Source organism: Cryptosporidium sp. chipmunk genotype I, assembly GCF_004936735.1.
Source record: "Cryptosporidium sp. chipmunk genotype I strain 37763 chromosome Unknown contig_5, whole genome shotgun sequence".
Classification (NCBI taxonomy): Eukaryota; Apicomplexa; class Conoidasida; order Eucoccidiorida; family Cryptosporidiidae; genus Cryptosporidium; species Cryptosporidium sp. chipmunk genotype I.
The window spans coordinates 245850-270810 of NW_027125619.1; the positions used below are offsets into that span (position 1 = coordinate 245850).

At 33.0% G+C, this 24961-nt stretch overlaps 9 protein-coding genes across 9 annotated transcripts; 3 read left to right on the forward strand and 6 right to left on the reverse strand.

The window, feature by feature from the left end:
* Window positions 1-196: 196 nt before the first annotated feature.
* ELE39_003271 (span like family amino acetyltransferase) lies at window positions 197-1069 on the reverse strand (the record flags this gene model as incomplete). Its single annotated transcript, XM_067346613.1, has 1 exon — window positions 197-1069. One exon carries the CDS (start codon window positions 1067-1069, stop codon window positions 197-199), a length of 873 nt encoding a protein of 290 aa, XP_067199851.1.
* Window positions 1070-1477: 408 nt separating this feature from the next.
* Window positions 1478-2641, reverse strand: ELE39_003272 (OGG1 like 8-oxoguanine DNA glycosylase involved in DNA repair; the record flags this gene model as incomplete). Its single annotated transcript, XM_067346614.1, has 1 exon — window positions 1478-2641. The coding sequence occupies one exon, from the start codon at window positions 2639-2641 to the stop codon at window positions 1478-1480; it is 1164 nt and encodes a 387-aa protein (XP_067199852.1).
* An 858-nt stretch (window positions 2642-3499) lies between these two features.
* On the forward strand, window positions 3500-4249 carry ELE39_003273 (TATA-box factor binding; the record flags this gene model as incomplete). The annotated part of the gene is made up of 1 exon (XM_067346615.1): window positions 3500-4249. One exon carries the CDS (start codon window positions 3500-3502, stop codon window positions 4247-4249), a length of 750 nt encoding a protein of 249 aa, XP_067199853.1.
* A 111-nt stretch (window positions 4250-4360) lies between these two features.
* Window positions 4361-4990, reverse strand: ELE39_003274 (POZ domain; the record flags this gene model as incomplete). Its single annotated transcript, XM_067346616.1, has 1 exon — window positions 4361-4990. The coding sequence occupies one exon, from the start codon at window positions 4988-4990 to the stop codon at window positions 4361-4363; it is 630 nt and encodes a 209-aa protein (XP_067199854.1).
* A 987-nt stretch (window positions 4991-5977) lies between these two features.
* Window positions 5978-11989, forward strand: ELE39_003275 (RRP5 like involved in rRNA biogenesis with 7 S1 domains and 5 HAT repeats; the record flags this gene model as incomplete). The annotated part of the gene is made up of 1 exon (XM_067346617.1): window positions 5978-11989. One exon carries the CDS (start codon window positions 5978-5980, stop codon window positions 11987-11989), a length of 6012 nt encoding a protein of 2003 aa, XP_067199855.1.
* A 266-nt stretch (window positions 11990-12255) lies between these two features.
* On the reverse strand, window positions 12256-14400 carry ELE39_003276 (putative membrane associated with a signal peptide and a transmembrane domain near the carboxy-terminus; the record flags this gene model as incomplete). Its single annotated transcript, XM_067346618.1, has 1 exon — window positions 12256-14400. One exon carries the CDS (start codon window positions 14398-14400, stop codon window positions 12256-12258), a length of 2145 nt encoding a protein of 714 aa, XP_067199856.1.
* A 392-nt stretch (window positions 14401-14792) lies between these two features.
* On the forward strand, window positions 14793-17174 carry ELE39_003161 (membrane associated plus transmembrane domain or GPI anchor at C-terminus; the record flags this gene model as incomplete). The annotated part of the gene is made up of 1 exon (XM_067346503.1): window positions 14793-17174. The coding sequence occupies one exon, from the start codon at window positions 14793-14795 to the stop codon at window positions 17172-17174; it is 2382 nt and encodes a 793-aa protein (XP_067199741.1).
* A 120-nt stretch (window positions 17175-17294) lies between these two features.
* On the reverse strand, window positions 17295-19184 carry ELE39_003162 (acyl transferase; the record flags this gene model as incomplete). The annotated part of the gene is made up of 1 exon (XM_067346504.1): window positions 17295-19184. The coding sequence occupies one exon, from the start codon at window positions 19182-19184 to the stop codon at window positions 17295-17297; it is 1890 nt and encodes a 629-aa protein (XP_067199742.1).
* An 846-nt stretch (window positions 19185-20030) lies between these two features.
* ELE39_003163 (cation-transporting ATpase 2 with 8 transmembrane domains) lies at window positions 20031-24482 on the reverse strand (the record flags this gene model as incomplete). The annotated part of the gene is made up of 1 exon (XM_067346505.1): window positions 20031-24482. One exon carries the CDS (start codon window positions 24480-24482, stop codon window positions 20031-20033), a length of 4452 nt encoding a protein of 1483 aa, XP_067199743.1.
* Window positions 24483-24961: the final 479 nt, after the last annotated feature.

The following is a 24961-nucleotide window of genomic DNA, read 5'->3' on the forward strand; positions in this document are numbered from 1 at the left end:
TTTCAAATGTAGATTTAGGTATTTTAAATAATCACTATCAGAAATAGACAAGTGGAAAAATAAAAAATTAATGCATTTTCAATAAAAATGTAGGAATAATACTCAGCAATTCCGTTTATAAGCGCAAAGATATTGTATTCCTAATCAAATAAAATCAACAAATATTTATAATTGTATTGGAAAATGAAATTTTTTATTAATTTTTAAGGAGTTTGGATGAACTGGAAATAAACCTATTAATATAACTAAAAATGCCGTATTTCTTTCTTTGGTCAGCTGGGAAATTGGAACCAACGTCAATGTAGCAATCAAATAAATTTTTAGAATCTGATCTATCATAATTATAGGAAAAAAGATAAGATCCATAGAATCCGTCCAAAATTTTGTAAAAGTTATTCCAGTGGAGAATTTCTTCAAACTTAAGACGCTTGTACAAGTTAATTGCGCTTGAGTTATAATCAACAACATGAAGAAATAGTGCATTCACAGTTGGACTGAATTTCTGGTAATATCCTATCACAATATTTAAAAGCTGCTTAGCTATCCCAAGAAACCTGAACTCCTCGACTACGCCCATTGTTAAAATATAAACCAGATATTTGTAAACGCTAACTCCAAATGGAGATGGACTGATTTCAAAGCTTTCGTCCTGGATCTTCTCACGTAACTCTTGCAACAAAAATGATTCAGGTATACTCTTTATCACATGCTTATAATCATTATCTTTAATAATCCTACAGTCCTGAGAAGTTGTAACAAAGCCAATAATCAGTTCGTCACTTTCAAAATAACTAGACTTTGAACTTTCACTAAGCTTCCAAACAGCTACCCAACCATGAGTTATTCCAGAAGCAATACCTTCGTAAAATTGTCGATCGTAAATTATTGGAAAAAGCTCCTTATGAAGTTCTTCAAGCTGAGTAACGTCACCAGGAAGTACCCTTCTGAAGTCAATAATCGGATTTTGTGTAGAGTTTTCCAGTTTCCAGTTCTGGTAAATATCGTGGACTCTACTACATCTAGCTGGATTTTTAAGTTCTGGAGGAAAGGCCGAAGAAATAGTAGTCATTTATATAAATACATATATCACAAGTAACATCAACTTAACTGGAACATAAATACAAGAAAAAGTGCATTTCTCCTGCTGTATTGGGTGTTATATTAACCTTCAGAAGATTTTCAGCACTGTAATATTATTCAACAAAGTTTTCCCTTTTGAGAATATCAAACTTTTCCCTCCTCGTTATAAAACGCCACAGGAGGCCCTATCTCCTCTCTCTTTCTCTCACGTATAAATTGCTTATTTGTTACAACAAATCAACTTTTTATCGCAACCAATAATTTTTATTTACATCATCTAGAAGCAAATTAAACCGGGGGTTATATTTTTTTTTTAATCCATTGCCTTTGAATTTGGCGCGCAAACTCAAATTACATGCAAAAAATTTTAAATAAATTGTAGACTGGAAATTACAGATTACTTTAAAACTGAGGAACTGAATAAAACCAGTTGGGCCCATCCAGGAAGTAGACGAAATCTATCTCTGAAGTACTGAGCTCCCATCACATATTTGTTTTTGCTAAGTGAAGAAGCAACATTAAGGCACTTCATGTGTTTGCAGATATACTTGAGGATATGAGTGTCTACAGGAACGGCAGCAGAAAATCCAAATCCGGACAAAAGCACAAAATCTGCAACTTTTTGCCCGATACCATGGAACTTTTGAAGATATAACGTAGCATTAGAGTAGTCTAAAGACTTAATATGCTCAACAAACATCCAATCGTTCTCAAAGCTTTGATTCAATTCTTTTGAAATTGAAATAATACTCTTAGCACGATACCCTACTCCACACTTCTCTCTTAACATCTCTTCTGAAGCGCTATTCAAGATCTGTAAGGACGTTGGAAATGAAAAATAATGATAATCTATGTCTATTTCACTCTCATCTGCTTCATTGGAGGAAATAATTTCAGAATCACTAATATTACACAGAAATGTTCCAAGGTTTTTTCTCATATTTTTGACTATAGAGGTAATTCTTGAAATATTATTATTTGCAGTAATTACTCCAACAAAAAGAGCTTCAATTGGATCAATATTTAAAAGTCGAATTCCTTTAGGAGAAGATGATATGCAGGAATCAGCTTCATTCCAGTTCATATAAGCCTCAGAAAGTGAATGTATCGGATTCTCTAATTCAGCCACTTTTGATTCATTTTCCCAGTTGAAATCTAGGTTCAAATAATGTCTGATATGTTCATTAGGAGTTGATTTGCAGCAATGAAATGCCGATAAATTAGCTGAAATCCCCTTCTTAAATAAATTATCGTCTATATTTGGGACTAGCACGTTCTTTTCATTCTTTGCTACCTTATTTTTCTTCAATGGAATATTCTCTATTTCTTCATCATCCTCCAACCGCTCATCCTTGATTGCTTGGCTACATCCATCATAAAGGCACCTATAAAGTGTATCGTTTTCAAGCTCTTTTAGCTGAAACACTCTATGTCCAAGAATTCCAACGAAAGAATCTTTTGAGACTTTTCTCCAAGAAAAAGATTGACCAGCCGGCAAACATTTTGAAATTCTCAACTCTTCCCGAGAAACTTTCAAGCTCTCAAACTTTATTTGATTCATTTATATAGAGGAGAACAACCATAAAAATTCCATCAAACCACGGAATTTAATACTCCTGAAATTCTTTATTTATATACATAATATTTTTGCGCTCTTTAATTAGAGAAACTCAATTTCAAGAAAATCAAGATGGGTTGTTTACTTATTGTAAATTCCACAAAAGCTTTTCACAAGTTTTGTCTACCAGTGAAGATTGTCAATAATTATTCAGAAAACTATTTTTTTCCACTACTTTCCTAATTTTATCATGGAATCTCTAACAGGCCCTAATACAAAAGGGAGATCATCCAAATCAACATAACGAAATCACCATTTCAATTTCTAAAAAGGTGCCTAGCAAATTTTTGAAAATATTATATATTATAATATTTCACTATTCTAATTAAGTGGGGTTTTAGCTACTTGAATCCTTGAAATCTTAAATACGTGCATTACTTCTTAATTACAATTTCATATTACAATTTATTTTAAAACGGCGCCAAGCGCTTGGCGCCGTTTGGAATATATTCATATATTTTGACTGGATAATTGAGATAATTAAGTGCAAGGAAGGTAGATAAAGATATAAGTCGAAGAAAGTGGCATTAGGTTCAAAGAGGCAAAGTTTAAATTAGCTCCTACTCAACTCCTAAAGATTTTTTAACTTGAAGGATTTCTATTTAAAATCTCAGTAATTTGTCGGAATTATCAGATTTGGCAAGATACTACTACAACAATTCTATGTAAAAGAAGCTTGGAATATATAATTTATGTAAATATCCTTGTATACAGAAGAATAAGAAGAATAAAAATAAGAGGGTGGATTTAGGAAGCCAAGAAAGAAAGAACAATTAAATGCGGAACTTATAGCCAAAAAAAATGAGCGATGATATACTAAGTTCACTATTTGATCCACCATTGACTCCTTCATCAGGTTCTAGATCTACCTCAGCATCCTTTCTATATGATATGAGTATGATGTCTGAAAAAAGTGCGGAAAATGAGAAGATTATTGAGGCATCTAATAGTATTATAGAGAGTTCGAATGAGATTGTAGAGTCGACAATTAGAAACGAGAGTATAACACCTGAAATTCAGAACATCATTGCAAGTGTACATTTACAATGTGAATTGGATTTGAGGATGATAGCAATAAGTGCCAGAAATGCAGAGTATAATCCTAAGAAGGTGAATGCAGTTGTAATGAGATTAAGGGACCCTAAATGTACGGGTTTGCTATTTAGAAGTGGGAGACTAATGATAACTGGAGCAAGGCTAGAGAATGATGCTAAATTGGGTGGAAAGAAAATGGCTAAGATTTGTCAGAAGAGTGGATTTCCGAAGGTAAAGTTCACAAACTTCAAGATGGAGAACATCATAGCAACAGCAGATTGTAAATTTCCTATAAGACTGGAGGGCTTGGCCTATGACCACAGAGACTTTTGTAATTATGAGCCAGAATTGTTTCCCGGTTTAGTTTATCGTTACCACCCGGATAACTCACCAACTAAAGCAGTTTTGCTACTGTTTGTTTCTGGTAAAGTAATTGTAACAGGTTGTAAGAATTACCAGGAAATCTGTAATGTTTTTGATAACATCTATCCCGTTCTTTGCCAGTACAGGAAGTAAGGTCAAAGCTTAAGCTCAAGCTCAAGTATTCGCTGCTATATGTTATAAATTTATTATAATTGAAATATACCTTTTTATAATTTATTTAGTTGAAATTAATTTTTATTTTAATTAAAAGTCCTCATCTAAAGAGAATTCAAATTTCAAATAGTTGTTTTCTGTATTATTATGACTTTCCTTTAACAAAGAATCTTCTGCATTGTAACAATAAGAATATATATTGTTCATAATATATGAATTAGACGAATATTCTTTTTTCCCGATATCATTCATCATTGACAATGAGAACTCTGAAATATCTGAGACATTGGTTTGGCTTTGGTTAAGTATTTGACTCTGACTTTGACTTTGGCTTTGACTTTGACTTGCAGTCAAATTTATATTCGAGTTTAAATTGTTCATGCTTTGTTCTAGAAGTTTGTTTGAAAGAGTCGAAGATAAAGACTCCAAGAGATAAAAATCTGCTTCAATTAATAAACCTTTGATTATATGATCTTTATTTGGTACAGCTACAATTGTTCCAGTCCTAAGGTAATCTAGAACATACTGAAATAGAAACCCATTTCTATCAATGAATAATTCAATAACTCCTTCACCCTGTATATTTTTCTCAAGACTTTTTTCTGTTCTAGATAAATATGCAGAAAAGTAATTTGAATCGCCATTCACACTTAGTAGAGTAGTATTTGTGGTTTCATAGAAGATTCCTCCCACATTTAGTTTAATTCTTTTCTCATTCATTTTCTCAATAACCTCTTATTTGCATTTCAAGCAGAACACTTATAATTTAAGTAAAATCTTTTAAAGTTTGAGAATTGCTTTGCTATTTTATTAAGAAACTCTAAATAACTTTAATAACTCAAACCTTTGAAATATCTTGATTGCTTTTAATTATTTTAATTAAAAAAATAAATATTTCATTAATTTAAATATATATATATATTTTTAACAATTATTGTAAAAATGACTGTCCACTAATTTTATTCACCCCATAATTGAAGAGATCCAATAATCCCTTCATATTCACACGCAGTTTTTCTATACCGGTGTCTGCAAGTTTTGCAAATGCATGCATGCAATTACATTACGTGGCGACCACATAACTTTTTTATTATTTAAAAAAATTATTATTAAAGTTAGGAAAAAATATATATATTATTTTTTAGACAAAAATTAATTTCTTTAAGTAAAATATTCATTATTTAAATTTGCATTCACACAGGAAAAAAAAAAATTCATCATACCAACAAATAATAAAAAATCCACTACGTGGCGCGCATAAATAGGCGGGCAGCACTCGAGACTGTCTAGGTATAGATTTAAGTCAAAATTGACAAGAGTAACAAATAAACAAACAATATATAAGTTGAATTTCTTTATTTTCTTAGGAAGAGAATTAATTGAAAGATCTTCCCTGATTCATCTGGTTCTGCTACCGAGAGTAACTTGAGTTTAGGGAGAAGAGAACAGATTTAAGAAGGAAATCTTATTTAAAGAAATTTAAGATATTTTTTAATCGTATGGAAAGATAGCCAGGGCTAAAGTTTGGTAGCTGGTAGTTATCACTATCAGAAGAGCTTGAGAAACATCTGAAGCTGAACAATCACAAGTTTTAAGAAAATATATTCATTTAGTTACTTTTATATAGAGGGGGGGATCAAGAACTCACTCATTAAATAAATTTTATCTAAGTTATTGAGGCATTATAACTACCTGGGGAGAGTTGCAATGAGTCGAAAGAGGAGTTTGAAGAACCTTCAAGATGATATTGATGAGGTGGAAGATGTAGAACATGACGATTTTATTGGGATTAAAAGCAAAAATTTGAAAACAATAACATCTTTTGCAAACATTGAGCGTAGAGACTTAAAGTTGGGAACTTTACTTTTTGGAATTATCGACCACGTTACTGAAAAGGAGCTTACAATTTCATTACCAGGATCTAACACTGTAGTAATATCCGTGGAGAATACTCTGGAAGAATCAGAAACTATTCCAGTTGAATTTGTTCAAGAATTAAAGAATAAATCTCTTGGAGATAGGTTTTCAGTTGGCCAATTTGTAAATGGAGCTGTCATTTCCAACAATAAGGTTAAAAACAATCTCACTTTGAAACCTTCAATATTGAATGCTGGTTTGAACTCTAATTCAAAGTGCCTGAATGTTTTTGGTTATGTCATTTCTGGACTAATCATCTCAAAGGAAAACCATGGATTTAACATTTATACAGGTATTCAGGGAGTTAGAACTGTATTTATGAAGGTTAAGGAGTCTGAAATCAAAGAATATCATCTTGGCCAGATTCTCCCTGTGAGCATCAACAAATACTTTAAAGAAAAGTCACTACTGACTTGTACTCCAATTTATGATCAGAATGATAACTCAAAGATTGGTAGAAAGGAAATCTTGAGTATTCATGAAATAAAGCCTGGTCTAATGGTGGAATGTCTAATTCATGCTTATGGTAATGCTAATCAAAAAGATCAGAGAAACCAAACCCAGAGTCCTAACAAGAAAAAGAAAATCTCTGACAAAGTTGGAGTACAACCAAACACAAAAGTCTTACAATTGAAGAAGGTTGACAAAAAACACGTCACTGACCAGGAGCTTGAATCAATTCAAGACTTTCTCCAGGAAGACCACTCTGTCCAAGTTAGCTTTTGCATGGGAACCATGTTGGGAGTCATTCCAGATGAGCATTCTATCCACCCATTATCTTGTTTTTATCCTCAGCAATTCGAATCTTCTTTGACTACTGAAGCTATTAGAAAGTCCCCCAAATCCAGATTCGTAACTGCTAGAATTATTGCAGTCTTATCTGGGGCTGATAATAAAATCATCCTATCAACACTTGCTCATAATCTTAATCTAACTGGATATGATCAGAAAGCTTTCAATGAAATTCCCATTGGATCAATCATATCTCCTTCTAATCTTCAAATTGAACATTCAACTGTTGTCATAAATTCCCTCTCAAGTATTACACTATACAACTCCCAAAGTCAAAAGAAAGCTCAGAACAAAATCAGTTTCTTGACCAGAATTTCTGATAAGTGGGTTTCATTTTTCACCAACCAATTCACAAAGGACTACGAGAAAATTGACCAAACCATCAAAACTCAACCATTTAGAGTCATTTCTCACTCCAGATTAGAAAATTCTTTCTTTGTTTCGTTTGAACAAAAAGTCGTTCAGGAGAAATACTTTTCATCTTTTGATGCTCTTCCCGGTCAGATTGTTAAGGCCATTGTTACAGAAGTCAAAAGTTGGGGAATCTCCGTTCGACTCTCAGACTACTTCTCTGGAAGAGTATACGCAGAACACCTTTTCAATAGTTCAAGTTCAGGCTCAGGATCGGTAATAGTGCCCAACTTGAGCTCTAATAGTTCCAAGACTATGTCCAAGAAGCAGATGGATTATGTAAAGAAGCACTATCAAATTGGAAGAAGCTATCAATTTAAAGTATTGAGATACGAATATAGTGACAACAGTTGGAATCCCTTACTTCTCCTTACGGCTAAACATTTATTAATCAATGATCAATTACCTGTAGTAAGATCTGTTGATGAATCTCTTAAAATTGGACAAAAAGTTACAGGATACATTAGCAGAATATGCTTTCAAAGTACCCAAAGATGTTATTCTGACACAGATTTCAATCAATCTGTGAAAAATGACTACATCATTATCAGATTCTATGGAGAAGCTTATGGCTCTATGTCCTATAAAGAGTACCTTGATTATTATCAGTTTGAATGTCTTGATGGTATTTCAAAGAAACCGACTATTGGAGAGATCGTCACTGTTCAAATTAAGAGTATTGATTTAGTGAATAAATCCCTGAAACTGACTTTTAGAATGCAAAATGAGGAAGCTGAAGACCCAAAAATTAGCTCCGATAGTCCCTTAAATAGACAGTTCCTTGCTCAACTAAAGAACCTTAAGTACTCTTTTTATGATGGGATTTTTGACCAAAATAACATCAACAGTAAGGGATTTACTTTGTTGGGAGTCACAACTCAGGGTCTATTATTCTCAAAAAACCTGAAAGATTTAGTACATGTATCCAAGTTCTCTATTTCAGATGATAAGGAAAACTCGGAGAAGATTTATAGTCTATTGGGAGAGGTATATCGAAACTCCAAGTCTGTCTCAGACCTTAATTCTAAGATTTCCAAGCTCAAATTTGCTCCAAATACTCTTTCAGACAGTTTATCAAAACAAACTTTGGAAATGGATTTGATTGGAAGTTTTGGATCTAGTACTAATATTGAGAGTAGCTCCATTACTTTGAATTTAAATGTCAAGGTTGCATATCTGAAGCACTCTATTTTGAATGGAGGAGGATTGTTTGTCAAAAACTTGAAGAACCTCGCAGACAATAACTTTTGCTTGGGGTATATTAATCATATTGACCATTATGGATTGCTAGTATCCATACTGAGCTCAGAACCTTTAACAGGAATCGTCCCAAGACACTTGATTAGCTCCAAAGTTTTCTTTGATAGTAAGGAGCAGTTGACAAGACACTTTTCCATTGGAGAGACTTTGCTTCTCAAGGTGATTAAACTTGATGAGACAAGTAGAAAGATCACTCTAAGCTTGAAGGATCTGGAGGATGGGACAGCTTTTGTTAGAGAACCAGTTACCACAAAAACCATCCTAAAGGAAAAACTTAGAGGGTTAGATAGAGACGAACAAGTAATACAGCTTTTATTAAACGAATCCCTTAAACTCAAAGAAGGGAGAGATTTGTCAGTTTCAGGTTCCAGCTTGGTTGGGATGGTCTTGGAACTAAGTGTCCAAACTGAGGCTGGAAATGATGGAGTATATATGGGTACTTTTGATATAAAAAAGACCAGAAAAACTATCTATTTCAAACTTGTACTTGGAGATAAAGGTCAAGATTCCAAAAAGAAGCTATCTAAAACAGAAGTCACTAAAGGATTAGTTCTTGGAGGTAGGTATTTACATAAACCTAAGTCCAAAAGTTATATAGGAGAAGCTTCTTCTGAAACAAAGTACGTGTATTACATTTGTTGTGAGGATCAAATAGTGGCTAATTACAGTCGAGTTGTGGAAAATACGGAGAAAACAGACAGTTTAAAGCTGAAAAAAAGATATACCAAGTTCTTAGAGAGTATTGTTAATGAGACAAGGTTTGTTAAGATTAATTGCGAGGAAGATATCGTTTATAGGACTGAATCTTTCGCACTATCCATTTTGATGATTAAGGATGATCAGGATGAAAAGGTACCGGTGATCATTTTATACCCAAACAAATCAGAAGAGGGTGGAGAAGAAGGGAATTCTATAGAATTGAACTGCGTTGTTTTGGATCAAACCATTAATATACCAATACTTATGGGAGTTTTTTATTCGAGTAAGGAGTCAAGTTTTATCCTGAAGAAAGAAGTTAACAGAAAATATAATCTTGGAGTTAACACTCAAGTCCAATGCAAGATTGTGGAACATATGAAAACTTACCAGGGATTAATTGTCCAATTGCCAAACAAAAGCTTTGGGAAAATTTCAGTTTTAGAACTGGATGATGATAGAGTTGACAATCCTCTAAATCTTGAAAAGTTCAGAGTCGGTAGAACAATTCAGGGAATTATCATAAAAGATTTCACGAATAAAAGCAAAAAAGGGAGAAGAGTAAGCTTATCATGCGAAAAATTCTCCAATCTTAAGTATGCCATATTAGATTTTGAGGTTTCTAGTCGTATTTCAAGAATTAGAGATATTTTGGATAAAAACGATGAATTGAAGGAAATTGAGTCATTTTCCCAGGTCAAGGTTGGGTCAATTTTGAGTGGATATATATGTAATAGTGGAAAGGAGGGAGTTTTTGTACGTGTTGGACGAGAATTAGTTGGAAGGATTAAACTTAGAGAACTTACATCTGGAACAATTACTCCAGAGGAAGCTTCCAAAAAGTTCTTCATTGGAAAGTTTATTAACCAAATGGTTGTAGTAAATGTAAATAAGGAGGAGAAAAAGATCGACTTAAGTATTTCTAAGTTGGATTCTGATGATATTAAGCTGAGGTTATCTCAAATTGAGACGGAAGAGAGGGGTGAAACTAAGCAAGAGGACATAGATATGGAGATTGAACAAGGTGAGGGCCTTGGAAATAAGGCGAAAAAAATGATTCAAAGCTTGGGGGACATAAACGAAAAACTATCATTTGAGGACTTGTATATTGGGAGAGTTTTAACAGGAGTAGTGACAAATATTTCGAATAAATATGGGTTGTTTATAAGACTGAATGATCTAAGAGACAATTTAACGGCTTTGTGTAAGCTTTCAGAGTGTTTAGATAGTAATTCGAATAGCAAAACAATTTCCTCAATCTTTAATGTTGGGGATAATGTATTGTGCAAGGTACTTAAGTTCAATTCTAAGAAAAGAAGAGTCTGGGTTGGAATTAAGCCAAGTTACTTTTCTGAACTTAAAGGGGAGGGATTAAATTCTCTCAACTTTGGAAATAAGCAGTTTAGTGAGGTTGAAATTGATGAGACAGTAGAAGTTGGGGGTGAGGAAGAGGAGAAAGATGTGGATATGGCTTTTGAACTGAATGATGAGGAACTGGAATACCGAGAATCAGATCAAATTGATGATATTGAAGAGAATTTCTTAGGGAAAGAGAGTTTAGAAAGAACGAACAAGGTTTCTGGATTAGATGAGGATAAAGGCCAAGATTACGAATCAAGGTTGGAAATTAAGAACTTGAATAGGAAGCAAAAAGTGCAGAGACAGTTAGAACAGGAGCACAAGATCAGAGAAGAGGAAGAAAAAGGGATGAGATCACATTTAAATCCCTCGACTATTGACGATTTTGAAAGACTTTTAATAACTCACAGGGATGTCTCATCACTTTGGATAAGGTATATGTCATATTATTTGGATTTAGGAGACTTAGAAAAGGCTCGAATGGTTGCAGAAAGGTCTCTAAAGCAAATTTCAGTCAAGGAGGAGATGGAAAGATGGAATATTTGGATTGCTTATATTAATATGGAAATAGTTTATGGAAGGAGTGAGTTATTTACAAACAAGGGGGAGAATAATGTCTCTTCCTTGGGAGTAAAGGAGGACGGAATTCCAAGGAATGTTAGACAAATTTTGGATCGTGCTTTAATGAATATAACGGATCAAAAAAAACTTTACATACAAATCTTCAGCTCTCTGAGAAAACACTCAAAAGAGGAGCAAGGGTTGGCTTTACTGGAAGAAGGACTAAAGAAGTTTCAAAGTAGCAGGAAGCTTTGGTTAACTTATTTAACTTGTTTATACGAGAGTAATAACCAAGGGAAAGCAAGAGATGAAGTCATTCAAAAGTCTCTAAAGAGTGTATCTAAGCATAAATTAGTGCGTCTGATCACAGATATTGGGAGATTGGAGTTCGAGTATGGCAATATTAATAGAGGAAGAACTATTTTTGAGAATTTATTAGAAGAGAACTCAAAGAGAATGGATTTATGGTCCCAATATTTTGATATTTTGACTAAACTTTGTAGTAATGGGAGTTCTAAATCTCAATCTTCCACGGCAGATCATATAGAGATGGCAAGATCTATATTCAGCTCATGCTTGGAAAAGAACTTCAAGCCAAGGAGTATGAAGATGATCTTCACCAGATGGTTATCTTTTGAGAAGCAGTTTGGATCGTTACAGAGCCAGAAGCAAGTTCAAGATCTTGCAATTAACTATGTGAACAGGTTTGAATCCAACCTTTAATTTTTAAAAGTGTTTTTTTATTAGTAATGGCCTATAATAATATATAGGTAGGTACCAATTGAATATATAGATCAAGAGACGAGACAATAAGTTATTCACTATTTTTTTAAAAATTTTTGAGTATGATCTTTTTTTCTTTTTTATAGAAAACTGGATACTTAACAATATATACTTTATTTGGAGGGAAAGAAAGAGAGAGGGAGGCTAGTAAACTTGAATTAGCACAAGTATAGTGACTTGAGTGTTTTGGAAAGGATGAGAATCAATCAAAGTTTGACATTGTGTATCAAATTAAGATCCTGTAAAGGATTATGGTATCCAGACCTCATAATTTGACCACTGGGAATTTGATTACTAGTGAGAATGTTTAGTAGAGTGATTCCAGTTAGTGCTCCAAATAATACAGTAGAAACTACTCCATATAGGATAGCTTTAACTTTCTTAAGTGATCTTAGCTTAGGAATACTGAGGATTAAAAATCTATTGTTTAAGTTGTTATAATCACCATAGGGATCTTGGGTATCAAATACTTTTTCAATTGCTGGGTTGATATCTTCTCGTCTAAAGTGTTTAAGATATGACCTATGGAAAGTAGCTCTACACTTGAGAATGGCAATACAAACGTAATAGATTGAAGAGTAATCCAGAATTACATCTTGAGGAGAATCAGTCTTTAATGGCCTGTACTTTCTTTTATTAATTCTAATAAGTCTGGCAAGCCAAAAGTACCTAACAAGTATAAAACAAGCCTCCAAATTAGGTCCGTTTCCAATTTTCTGCATCTTCATTGGGATATGTAGAATGTCCTCAACACTGATCTTTATTGGATTTACTCTAAATCTGGAAAAAGTTCGGGTATATTCAGTAGTAGCCCAAAGGAGGCACCAGACAAACTGATTTCTGCTAGGAAAAAGTGCTTTTCTATCAGATTGAAGGTAACTAATATACCCAGAAAGTGAGTCCCAATCAGGAGTTTGCCAATAAAAGAAGCTACTTGGGTCTGGTCTGTATTCATTCACGGATTGGTAATAGTAGGCTTGAAATAAAGTCTGCAGCTTGATGGTTCTCATGCATAAATTGAGTGATGTAAAGGAAGTTGTAAGTGAATGCTCAAAGTACCTATACAATTTACCAAATTGAATGTATTTTGGAGTCTTAGTGATTCCGAGCTGAATTCGGTAGCCATTGTTTAAAGATAAAGCAACCAAGTTATTAGAACAGGACTTAGGTATTGTTGTGTATTCAAAGAAGTCAGGAGGAATATCAGGAATGGACATTCTTTCTTTTTTTGGTAAAAGAGGCAAATCTCCATTACTGAGACCAAATACTGTTAAATCCCCTCGAACAGGAATAATTTGCTTAAATAAATACCACATTGCATCGCTTGGAGATCTTAGGTAAAGTTTCTTCCAAGTGTGGTAGATCTTGGATTCGATTTGGATTTTCTCAAAATCATACTGTTCGTATTCATCTCTTAAGTAGTTGTGAATTTCTCTGATTGCTTTCATGTAAAATTCACATGTAAGTCTTAATAAAAACTTGTTTCTGTCTTGGTGTTTACTTAGCATTTTACTTTTCTCAGGTAATTTGGGAGTTTTTGAAACAGGTTCCACAAGTTTTACAGCATCTTTAATTCCCAATTTCTCAAAAGTCTCTTCATTATATTCAAACCTTTTCCCTAGAATTTTGGTATTTTCTAGAGTATTTTCTTTGTCCAAATCAATTACAGAGGTTGAATCTTGGTTTTCAGAGTCTATAAAAGAGTCAAACTCTCTGTCGAATAATTCATAACTGTAGCTCGTGGTGATTCTTGAATAAATCTCCCAGCACTTTGGAATTGAATTTATAGGCTTAGTCAATTCTTTAATGAATTTATCATCTCTCTTTTCTCTCTTTTTTAGATTGAAAAATACAGAATCCTCATTGGGATCTTCTCTGTTCAAGATATTTTTCTTGTCAATTTCGTCAATGACTTGTTCTTTTCTAATTTCTTTAGACCCAATAGTTTTCCTGACAAAGAACATAATAATTCTAAAATGTGTTTCTTTTACCACCATACTTGAACCATATTTAATATTAAATGCCCAGTTTCTAATCAAGTCTTCCCTAATTGTTTCTAAAGATTGATATTTGTTTTCAACATAATTTCTTTTTTCCTCCTTTGTAAATAACTCTTGTTGAATGTAAGATTTTTCACATTTTGGATCTCCGTCAGAGACATTTGAATTTTCAATAGTAGAATCAAATGCACTAGTGTCATTCCTAATATATGAAAACCTCTCCTTTACATCCCAAAATTTGGGCAATTTAAACCTTTCCTTTCCTCTATAAATAGCACTCTCAATTGTTCCAAATTTACATATTATCGTAAAAATGAAAACTAATAACTTCGTTTTGTATTTGAACTTCATTGATTTAACTTAATTTTATTTCATTTTATATAATTATCCAACTTTAAATTAATTGCTCTAATTTTTTTTTCCTTGCAAAATTAATTTAACGTACGACAATTGAAATACACCGGTATGCAATTTTAATAGAAAAAATTTATTATTAATAAATTCATCCACATGAAAATAACCGGTATAGACATTTTTACAAAAAATAAATGCATCCACATGAAAATGCCGGTATAGTGCAAAGAAATTGCACATGACAAAAATAAAAAATTTTTAAGTCAAAAAAACAAAAAAAAGGGGAAAAAAATTAAGCTGACTGAATAAGAAAATGAACTCAATTTATATAATTAAATAGCAGGTTTTTGTTTGTCTAATAATAAGTTGATTCAAGTTAAATAATAAAGATGAAACGATTTAACCAGTCAATATCTGTATTCATTACAATGGCACTAGTTATGAGTAGATTGTTTAATTTGGGAGTCTGTAAAGAGGTGAAGGTACGTGATTTGAAAACAGGACGAGAGAAAAATGAAATAATTTGTTTAACAGAAAAAATTGATACAAATATTTATAAAAGGATAGCTTATAATAGTGAAGATTTTGAATTAGAACAAGAAGAGAAAAAAAAAGAAATTGAAAGTAAGATTTTGGAAGGGGATAATTTGATAAAAATTAATATCAGCCAAGAAATTATACACGTTTTAAGAGTAAATTGGGAGCTAGGAAATGAGAATCTTAAAACACATATTCACTGGGTACTTTTGCTATTAATATTAAAGGTAGATAAATACAAAGAAAGGCCTAAAGGGATGAGGCAACTTGATGATTATAATGACTGCTTATATTTTATCAAAAACAACCATAAGTCGCTGTTAAAGAGTAATTTGGTAAGGGAGGAGAAAATACAATCAACACAAAGAGCTTGTATAGCATTTTTTGATAATTTGTTCAAGATTAAAAGTAAGTGGAGTAGCATAAGTTCGGAAGATTACCTTCAATTATCTAAGAGAATTACTTCTTCTCAGCTTTATGTTAGATGGATGGAGTTATTCAAGGTTGATCCTCCGCGTTCTCAATGGCTCATTTTAAGAAAGTTGGCAATAAATCAGTTTGATGAGATTTTAAGGTTGTTGAAGATATTAACAAAAAATACCAATGAATACAAGTCACTTGAAAATATTCTCATTGAGTTTATGACTCAGTTCAATTCTTACTGTAAGGATTTCGAATTAAATGACAAACTTTGTAAAGAGGAGATGAGGAAGTACTTGAAAGATGATTACTCGATTGGCTTTAAAGATAAAGCTAAAATGATTGAATTAGTGTTTAAAGACAAAACTAAAAGAAAGAATAGGAGGAATTTCCGAATTTACCTTCCAGAAGAAATGCCAGATCTTTACGTATATCACCATCAGGTGAATACATGCGTATTAAATTTAAGCATAATGTCTTTATATCCAGAACTAAAGATTTTTTTCTATGATGTATTTAAAAGAAAGCCAACATATTATTTATTTCATAGAAAACCAATCACTATTAGCAGGAAAACTTTATTGAGATCGAATCAGTTGTGTAATTTAATGCTTGAGTTAACCAATAGGTTGGAAAGATCTTATTATTTGTTATATGTTAAGCAAAACAAATTTGTACATTATCAAGATACAGATGTAGTGGAAAAAACCAATCCCAACAAATTATTCATTGATCATTTTGGTTTAAGTGAATACATTCTAAGAAAAGGGCTGATTAAACCATTACCATTTCATCCATATTACTATTCAAACCCATCAGATGTTGAAATTCAAACTATATTTATTGATTGGTTCTTCAATAGTCATTTTGAAATGCAAAGTTTGATTGACTCACTAAAGTCTTATACAAAAGATATGGAAAAGAAACACAAGGATTTGTTTTTAAATGCAAGGCTTGATTTATTAAAGAAGTTAATTTCTGAGGATGAACAAATGTTAAGGGCTGATATATCTAAAGAGGAGAAAAAATTAAAAGATGGGCTATTCCTACTTTATTTTCAAAAAAGAGCAAACAAATTAAAAAGTAACACAGAGAATGTGATAAAACATTTAAATTCAGTTAAAAATAGTATGTTTATTGATGGAAAACTTTCTGAATTTATTGAACTAGAAAATTCATCTCCAAACGTATTTTCTTTGATTCCAATGATATATTTAAATTCCAAGCTTTGGAATGTTCAAAAGTTTTTATATAAGTACCCTGTTTCAGTTAAAGTGAGTTTAAAGAAGCTTGTGAAGTTATCAGAAACTCTTAAAATTGGTGAGAAAAGGCTTGGGGATATTAAAGTTGGAGATATCTCAACCTGTATTAAAGTTACCACCATTTTTTGGAAAAATTATGGTATCAAATTAAATAATCGAAGTTTTAGGATAATCAACCCTGATAATTTATCAGAATTCTACGAAAAAAACAACGAATTATCTGAAGTTTACATGGATTACGCAACAATATACTTACTTTGTGTAAAGTCAGTCTCTCAAAGTTTAATTTATTATAAGAGAATGATTAAATACTATCTTGGAGATGAATTTGATAATTACTGGAAATTAAATATGCTACTTGATATGAATAATGAGGATAGTTCCAATAGTTTCCAATACATCAATAAGAAGAACATTAATCTTCATTCTCTACCAAATGATTTTATTATGCCAAATTTAACAAGAGGAGCCTATATTTCAATTTTGAGTGCTTACCTACTATTGACAGTTGGAGCTATCTGTATCCAGTCATTAATTACCATAATATTTTAAAAGAAATTAAAATTCTAATTAAAATTCTAATTAAAATTCTAATTAAAATTCTACTTAAAATCATAAAGTTAATCAAACTAAGCTTAAAAAGGTTCATAATTAATTCAATAAGAAGGAATTTTAGTGGCGTATTTGTGGATGAATCGGTAAATTATACCCAGATTTAATATTAAAATTACCACTAGCAATATACTGATTAGGATGACACTGAGAAACTTTATTAGTAACAATCTTCGTAATTGATTCAGAAAATGGGTTCTCTCCAAGTATACTTACTGGCACAGAAGCTTTAAATGAAAAGCATGTTGGGGATGAAGGAGGTGAAATCTGAGACTGTTGGTCGGTGTTTACCTCTAATTCTGGATTTAGGTTGTGATTAGCCACTATCGGAGTCTGATCGGGAAAAGGGTTTTGACCATTAATCATTTGAATACCAATATTTGGATTTGGCATCTTTGACCTTCTTTTGCATTTCTTCTTAAACACATCTTGAGAAAAATATGTGGGAGAAGAAAAGTCAATTTCAACTTTTGGAGGTTGGATGAGTGGACGAATATTCGGCGAAGGGAAGAGTGTACTTGTTGAGATGCTGAAGGACCCACCTTCGGAAGCACCATTCTGATCTTTCGGAGCTCCATTTGCATTTTCAGCTCCGGATGACTTCTTTTTAGTTAGGCATTCTTCTGCCATTGCTGTGAGTAAGTATTTGGCGAGCATTTGGGAGTCCATTCCAAGAGGGTTTTGTATATTTGGTCCTGCTGAGGTTGCAGGACCCGACATCCCAGGATTCATTCCAGGAGTCATTCCAGGAGTCATTCCAGGAGCTATTCCAGGAGCTATTCCAGGAGCTATTCCAGGAGCTATTCCAGGAGCTATTCCAGGAGCTATCTCAGGAGCTAACCCAGGAGCTATTCCAGGAACAATTTCTGGAGAAACTGGAGCCTGGATATGCGAAGGAACTCCTAGCATTGTGGGTGGGGGAATGCCTATTGGGTTTATACTAGTTAGATCGAATTGCATTTGCATGTTTGAAGGTGCTGGGAGGCAGGGAGAATTCATATTGATGGTTTGCATTGACCTTGTAGCTGCCATTGGTATTGGTATTGCCATTTGCATTGGCAAATGTGCTGGCGTAGGTATTTGTATGGGCATATGTACTGGAATTTGCATACTCGGTGGGTGTACGGGAGGCATTGGGAGATTATGGTGTGGGTGACAAGGGAAGGAATTCGGAGTCTGAATTGTTGCTGGTAATGACTGCATTCTACCATTTAAGTGGATTTGGGGGAAGTACTGTTGTTGCTGCTGACCAGGCTGAAAAACTGGAATCTGAGGAGACATCCGAACATATTCCTTGGGTTGTTTCTGGATTGGGATTGGTTGTAATTGAGCTCCGTGTTCATGAGGGGGCATTTGCATTGGGTGAATCATGAATGGATTAAGGTGAGGTTGTGGATGTGATTGTGGTAGGGGGGGCTGAGCAGGGTGATGAATCTGGATTGGGATTGAGCCTTGAAGATCTAGCGAGGCTCCTCTTTCCTGGATTAAATTCAAGTCATTAGAAGAACCGTAAATATCAGAGTACGAAGCGTTGGATTCTAGATTTTGATCAATAATTACCAAGTTTTTTGATCGTTTTGGGGAAATATTGGTTGAAACGACTTTATTTGTAACAGCATTATTCTGGGCATATTCCTCAGAAATGTAATTATTCTCAGCAACAGAAGTAGCCTCATTGATTTCTAGTTTGTCTTCACTAGAATCAAAGTTTTCGTAATCTAATTCACTCTTGCTCACAATTCTGGTTTCTTTTACTGGGGACTTACTAGAAATTTCACAATGATCAAGATTGAAGGCATTAAAACTATCATCTACAGAATTAAGGTTTGTTGGAGAGGTGATTTGTTTTTTCTTGAAGAGTATTTCATTCTCAAGATGTTTAACAGTCGCATCCAGCTCATTGAGATTTTCATCCAAAATTTCCATTTCTTGTTTATCTTTTGGAAACATAGTCCTTTTATTCAATTCTGAAAGAAATATATTACATATAACTCCAACAAATTGTCTCTAGTGGCTCTTTAGGAAGAACAGTGTATTAAATTTAACAATGAATCACAAGCGCCGCCAAGTTATATTAAGCAATTCCTTTTTTATTCTTTTACTACCACAAAAATGTCAAGTTTGACCATTGACTGCACTTAAATTATTACTCCCAGCTTCCAGTAAACGAGTGCAAATCCGCCACACGTGGTGCATGCATCCATATGTGTATGCATGCACGCGCCCAAATTCTACAGCCTAATTTGGAGTAACCAATTATTTGCACACGTTTAAAAAAAAACAAGGAAATGTATTTGAACTGTGAGTGATATTTGGGAGAAGTTTTGAGGGGGGACTGCTGAATCAAAAAAAAGTTTTATTTTCATCAAAATAACGAAGAAAAAAATAGTAAAGTGCTTGAATGAAGAATGAATTAGTTATAAACAGTCTTTAAGGAGAGTTTTTATTTATAATATGAAAAATATACTATAAATCATTTCCAGTTTTTCATAGTCAATTGAAACTGTTAACTCATTTCATTTGTTTGTAACTCAATCTCTATTAGTAAAACTAGAAACAGAAACGATTTCCTGGCTGTATAGAAACATTCAAAATATATATCTTTGAATACATATGATTTCTTCGAATTAATATTTACCTGTTTTTCTGCATACCGGTATTTTCACATGTATGAATACATGCATAACTAGTTTGCGTAGTTGCATGTGGACGATAATTTGGCAAAAATAAAACAAAAAAATGTAAATGGGTGGTTGATAGGTTGTATCAAGATTTATTTTAACATGAATATTAATGTTAAATAAAATTGGGATTAATTTTCCATTCTAGTTTGCCCTTTGGCATACGTAGAGGATGAAAATGTGGGAAGTAAGCAGGACCATTACTGTGTAATTCCTTTAGGTATACTGCTTTGATAATGAGGTTCATGGTGACTATACTAATCAAAACGTTTAGGGTAAATGAAATGATCAAAATATAGTTTGAAGAGCCAGGAAGGGTAACAATATTAAGAAGGCTCGAAAGGAAGGAGTTTGGTGCCAAAATGATTGCAATAGTAGAAATGATGATGAAAAGTACTTGGAAAACAAAGAGCTTGTTTGTAATTAGTGAGAGTCTGAATGGCTTCGTTTTGTGAATTGCAATTCCAGTTGCCACGTACTGAATACAAGAAACAAGGAAGGTTACGGTGTTTTCAACACACATTTGCAAGTGAGCGTTTTGGTTATTATCTTCAAAGCTTCTTCCAGAAGCGTAAGGGATGAAGCCTGGCTGCCTGGAAACTAGCATAATGTTTATGATAAGGAATACCAGTTGAATCACGCACTGAGAAACTACTCCAACGATCACATTGCTGCTTAGAATATCTTTATAAGCAGGTATTTCAGATGGGAAGCGTTTAGCGCTTTTAGTCAAAGTAGCCAATACAGAAATTGGGAGAAATGTAACAACATCGTTCCAAATGAATTGATGATCTGTGAAGTTTGTTCCCTTGCTATATAAGTACAAGACCGAAGTGAATTGGATGAAGATATATAACACAAAGAACTGAAATGATTGAATTGTGGATGTTAGGGCAGCTCTGCCCTCAATAATAATGTCTGGAACTGCTGCGATATTTCTCTCATTTGAGACAAATGATGCGGCAACAGAAGCTTCGTGATCAGCTATAGCTATTCCAATGTTAGCAGATTGGATCGCAAGAATATCGTTATTTCCGTCTCCACACATACCAACCACTGGATTTGGTTTAAGCTTTTGAAGCAAGTTGATATGCATGGCTTTATCTTCAGGGGTCATTCTTGAATACACGTGACAATATCTAATGATAAATTCCAAAGCCGATATGCGTAATGTTAAGGAAATATCGCTTACCATGGTACTAAAATTGAGGATCATAGACTTCTCAAGTTCGTTGGTGATTCCAATAGAGCTTTCCAAGATTACATTAGACTTTCTTTGATATCTAGTGCAGTCAAGATTGTAAGGTACGTAATCAGATTTAATAAATTCTTCTCCATCATCGGTATCAATAATGATACGTTCAAGACGATTTGAACTTGACTCGCGTGTGTAGGATCTTAGAGTTACCCAGCATGGCAGACTTTGATGGTTATTTCTAATCTGCCTATAAAACCTCTCAGCCTGTTTATTGTAGTTCAAGAAAGAGAAAGTGTGATTATTATGGTTTGGATGTTTTTCAGGGTCATTTGATAGGTCTAAATATTCAAGTTCAAACATATTATGAAGCTTATTGAGTAACCTTAGACATTGACCAGTAATTACCCAGTTAATGTTCTCCAAAGAATATTTTTCCAGAATTTCTTGAATGCTGTTAAAAACTTTGATGTTTTTGTAATTACAGTTCATCATTGTCCATCTTATGCATTCCTCTCCAGATTGAGATCCAATAACGTCCCCAATCACAATCTTCTTGTTAGATGGCCCCATTGAATTAGAGGATGAAAATATTCCACATTCTTGAGCGACTGCTATAGAGGTGAAAATATGATCGCCAGTTGACATAATACAGTTAATATTGGCATCTTTAAGAGTTGAAATGACATCAATAGTACTTGGACGAAGCTTGTTTGCAAATACCATTAATCCAATGAAGTTAAGTCTTTCCTCCGCTTCATTTCTCGATAAAGTTTCCAGAAAAGATAAAAGATCTTCGTTTGGACAGTTGATATAACCAACAGCAAACCCAAGAATACGCATTCCACATCTCGAATAGTTTATTACGCATTCATCCAAATTTGAAGGAATAGATTCTGGTTGGCAAATTGATTTTAGCTGTTCAGGGCTACCTTTGCAAAATACCAAAAGCTCATAAGGTTTAGCAGGGTTTCTACAGACCACGGTCATTCTTCGTAGTTTTGAACAAAACTCATATACTTTAAGAATCTCAAGTTCTTCAAATTCTTGTGATCCAAACATATGGGACCCTTCCCCACGTTCGAAGTATCTTCTAACAGTTCTTGGAGGTGGAAGCTCAGAAAAATCAAAGTTTTCAGGGCTCGTATTACTGACATCAATTTCAAAGTTGTTGCAAGGATTATTGTTTACTTGGATAGATGAAGAGTCATTTACAGCATTCTTATTGATTTGATTTTGATTAGAGTCAGAGATTGAAGATTCTGAGTGTGTTCTCTCAAGCCTAAAGTTGTTGCAATTATTATTGCTAGTTAAGTACTCGATATTGCATTCATAGTTCTCATTCACACATTGAAAGCAACTGTGATTGTAATTATCGCATAATACCCATCCACTAAATTTGAACATACACATTTCCAAAGGTTCTCCAACAATGACTCTTGAGTTTAAAGATTGCTCTTGATTGTTATTTTCGCTCTGATAGTGGTTGCCAAAACTTTGCGAGTGTTCATTATCTATATAACTCACAGTATGGCAAGTTGCAAGAGCTTGAGACAAAAGATGAGTTGCTTGAGATCCTGATGTACATAGCCCATCTAAATAAGGTATTGATCCAGTTACTGATGATATACATCCCACAGCGTCTAATCCATCTGAAGTGAGGGTTCCAGTTTTGTCAAAAACTACAGTATTAACTTGACCTGCAATATTAACAGAGCTTGGGTTGGAACATGAAATCTTCTTATTCTTAAGCTTACTTACTGCTACAGTAGAGCCTGCAGCTATAGTAGCAGGTAAAGCAGGTGGAGCAACAATTGTGAAAAGATCAAAAGAGCGAAGTATAATGACAATTGGTTCTAAGCCAATGGTAAATCCTATAGCAGCAGTAATGATTGATCCAATTATTCCAATAAAAAAACAGAATTTTACAAACCTCATTGAATCTTGATAAAGCTTATCGTTCTGGTAATGAAGTCTATTGGTTAATACGTCACAATACATTGCTTGTAGAAATCTTCCTTGAAGAGTTGAGAATCCAATCTTCAAAACAAGAGCAACCCCTTGAACATTGTTTGCTCCTTGAACTCCCATAATAACAGTTCTAGAGTATACAATATGTTTATTATCTTTTTCAAGATCAAAAAGCTCACTAGAATATTTGGGTATTGGCGATTTAAGAACAGGAACAGATTCCCCAGTGAGAGCTGCTTCGTTAACAATTATGTTTGAAGTTAATATTATAGCATCACATGGAAGTACCATCCCAGGCTTTAAAATAATTAAATCACCAGGAAGAAGATCTGAAGAGTTAACTGTTCGTTCGCATGGTTCTCTTGATGTAGGATTTCTAGATAATATGGTAACTTTGTATTCAAGTTTAGACATTTTATTCATCTTAATATGACTACATCTAGTTTCATATACTGAATTTATTAAGGAAACTATAGTAACCAATATGATAATAATGGCATATTCAACATAACTATTTCTGAACCAAATACATACAGCACATACCTGAAATATGAAAAAAGGGTGTAAAATCTCGTTCTTTATAAGGTCTAAAATTGGTACGATTGGAATATCACAGGAACATTTACCAAAAATCTTCTGAAGGTTCTGTCTAGTAGAATCCTCTTGAATATATTCAATGGAATCCATATTGTTCGACTCATCCGTATTTTCGTTATTTATAAAAGATCCAACAAGTTTTCCAAATCTATTCCTGATCATCGAATATGGGTTATTATCAAGAGAAGGAATAGTAATATTAAATCTGTTTAATACTGAATCAAAAACATAAATCGAACCACAAAATGTAAAAAATGTCATTTCAATGGCTGGATTAAAGAGTTGAGAGTTTATATGATAAGCTTGAGTATTATTACAATTAATAATACTGGCACGGTTGCTATTATTCTTTTGTCCTTTTAAATCATTAAATTTGTATTGTGACGGAAGAATATTGAAGAATTTTAAAAGGTTTAATTCATCATTTGAAAAGTTCTTATTTGAACTAAAGAACTTATTTTTTTTAACAATAGCATAATACGATTCCTTTGTAATGACTAAAAAAGAGTCACATTCACTAATTGTTGAAGCTTTAAAGTTCATCCATCTGTAAAAATTTGGGAACCAGTGGAAAATAATCGAAACAATTCCAAGTGTAAATATTTGAATAATTAAATAAACTTTTTCAAAATAAAGTCTACGACAAATTGGAGTAATGTAGACAGGAAAGTCAAAGTTATGTGAATCTTCGTGGACTTTACTGCCTACAGTAATATTCTGGGAAACTACAGAATATACTGTACAATTATTGATTCCACCAAAAGTAACATATTCTTTTGTTGATACATTAACTTTACTTTGCATTTTGAAAGTTTTAATAAATTTATCGGTAAAAATCTCAAATATTAATATAGAATAAGAATAAAAAATGACGTGTTTTCTTCCCTAATATTGTATTGAAGTTATAATTGGATAATGACCAGTTTTAAAAAGAAATATAATAAACTGAAATGAATTCACTATTTAAATTGACGCCAAATTTGAGAATTTAATAATTAAGGTATATAAAGTACCTTAATTATTTCCCTATGTAGGCCATGCAAATTCTGGGAATATTATTAAAAAAAGATTTTGATGATGAATATGTTTTTAATAAAAATTCACACTTGAAGCTTCAAGAGCAATTAGGAATAGTAATTCTCTTAAAACTCAGTAAATGCTATTGCATTAAATGATGAGATTTCTTAATATTTTCAAGAAAAATATGGAATAATTAAAATCAACTTTATTCAAAATTGATTTTTTTTCTATTATTTGGTAACAAAATTTAATCAATATTTCTG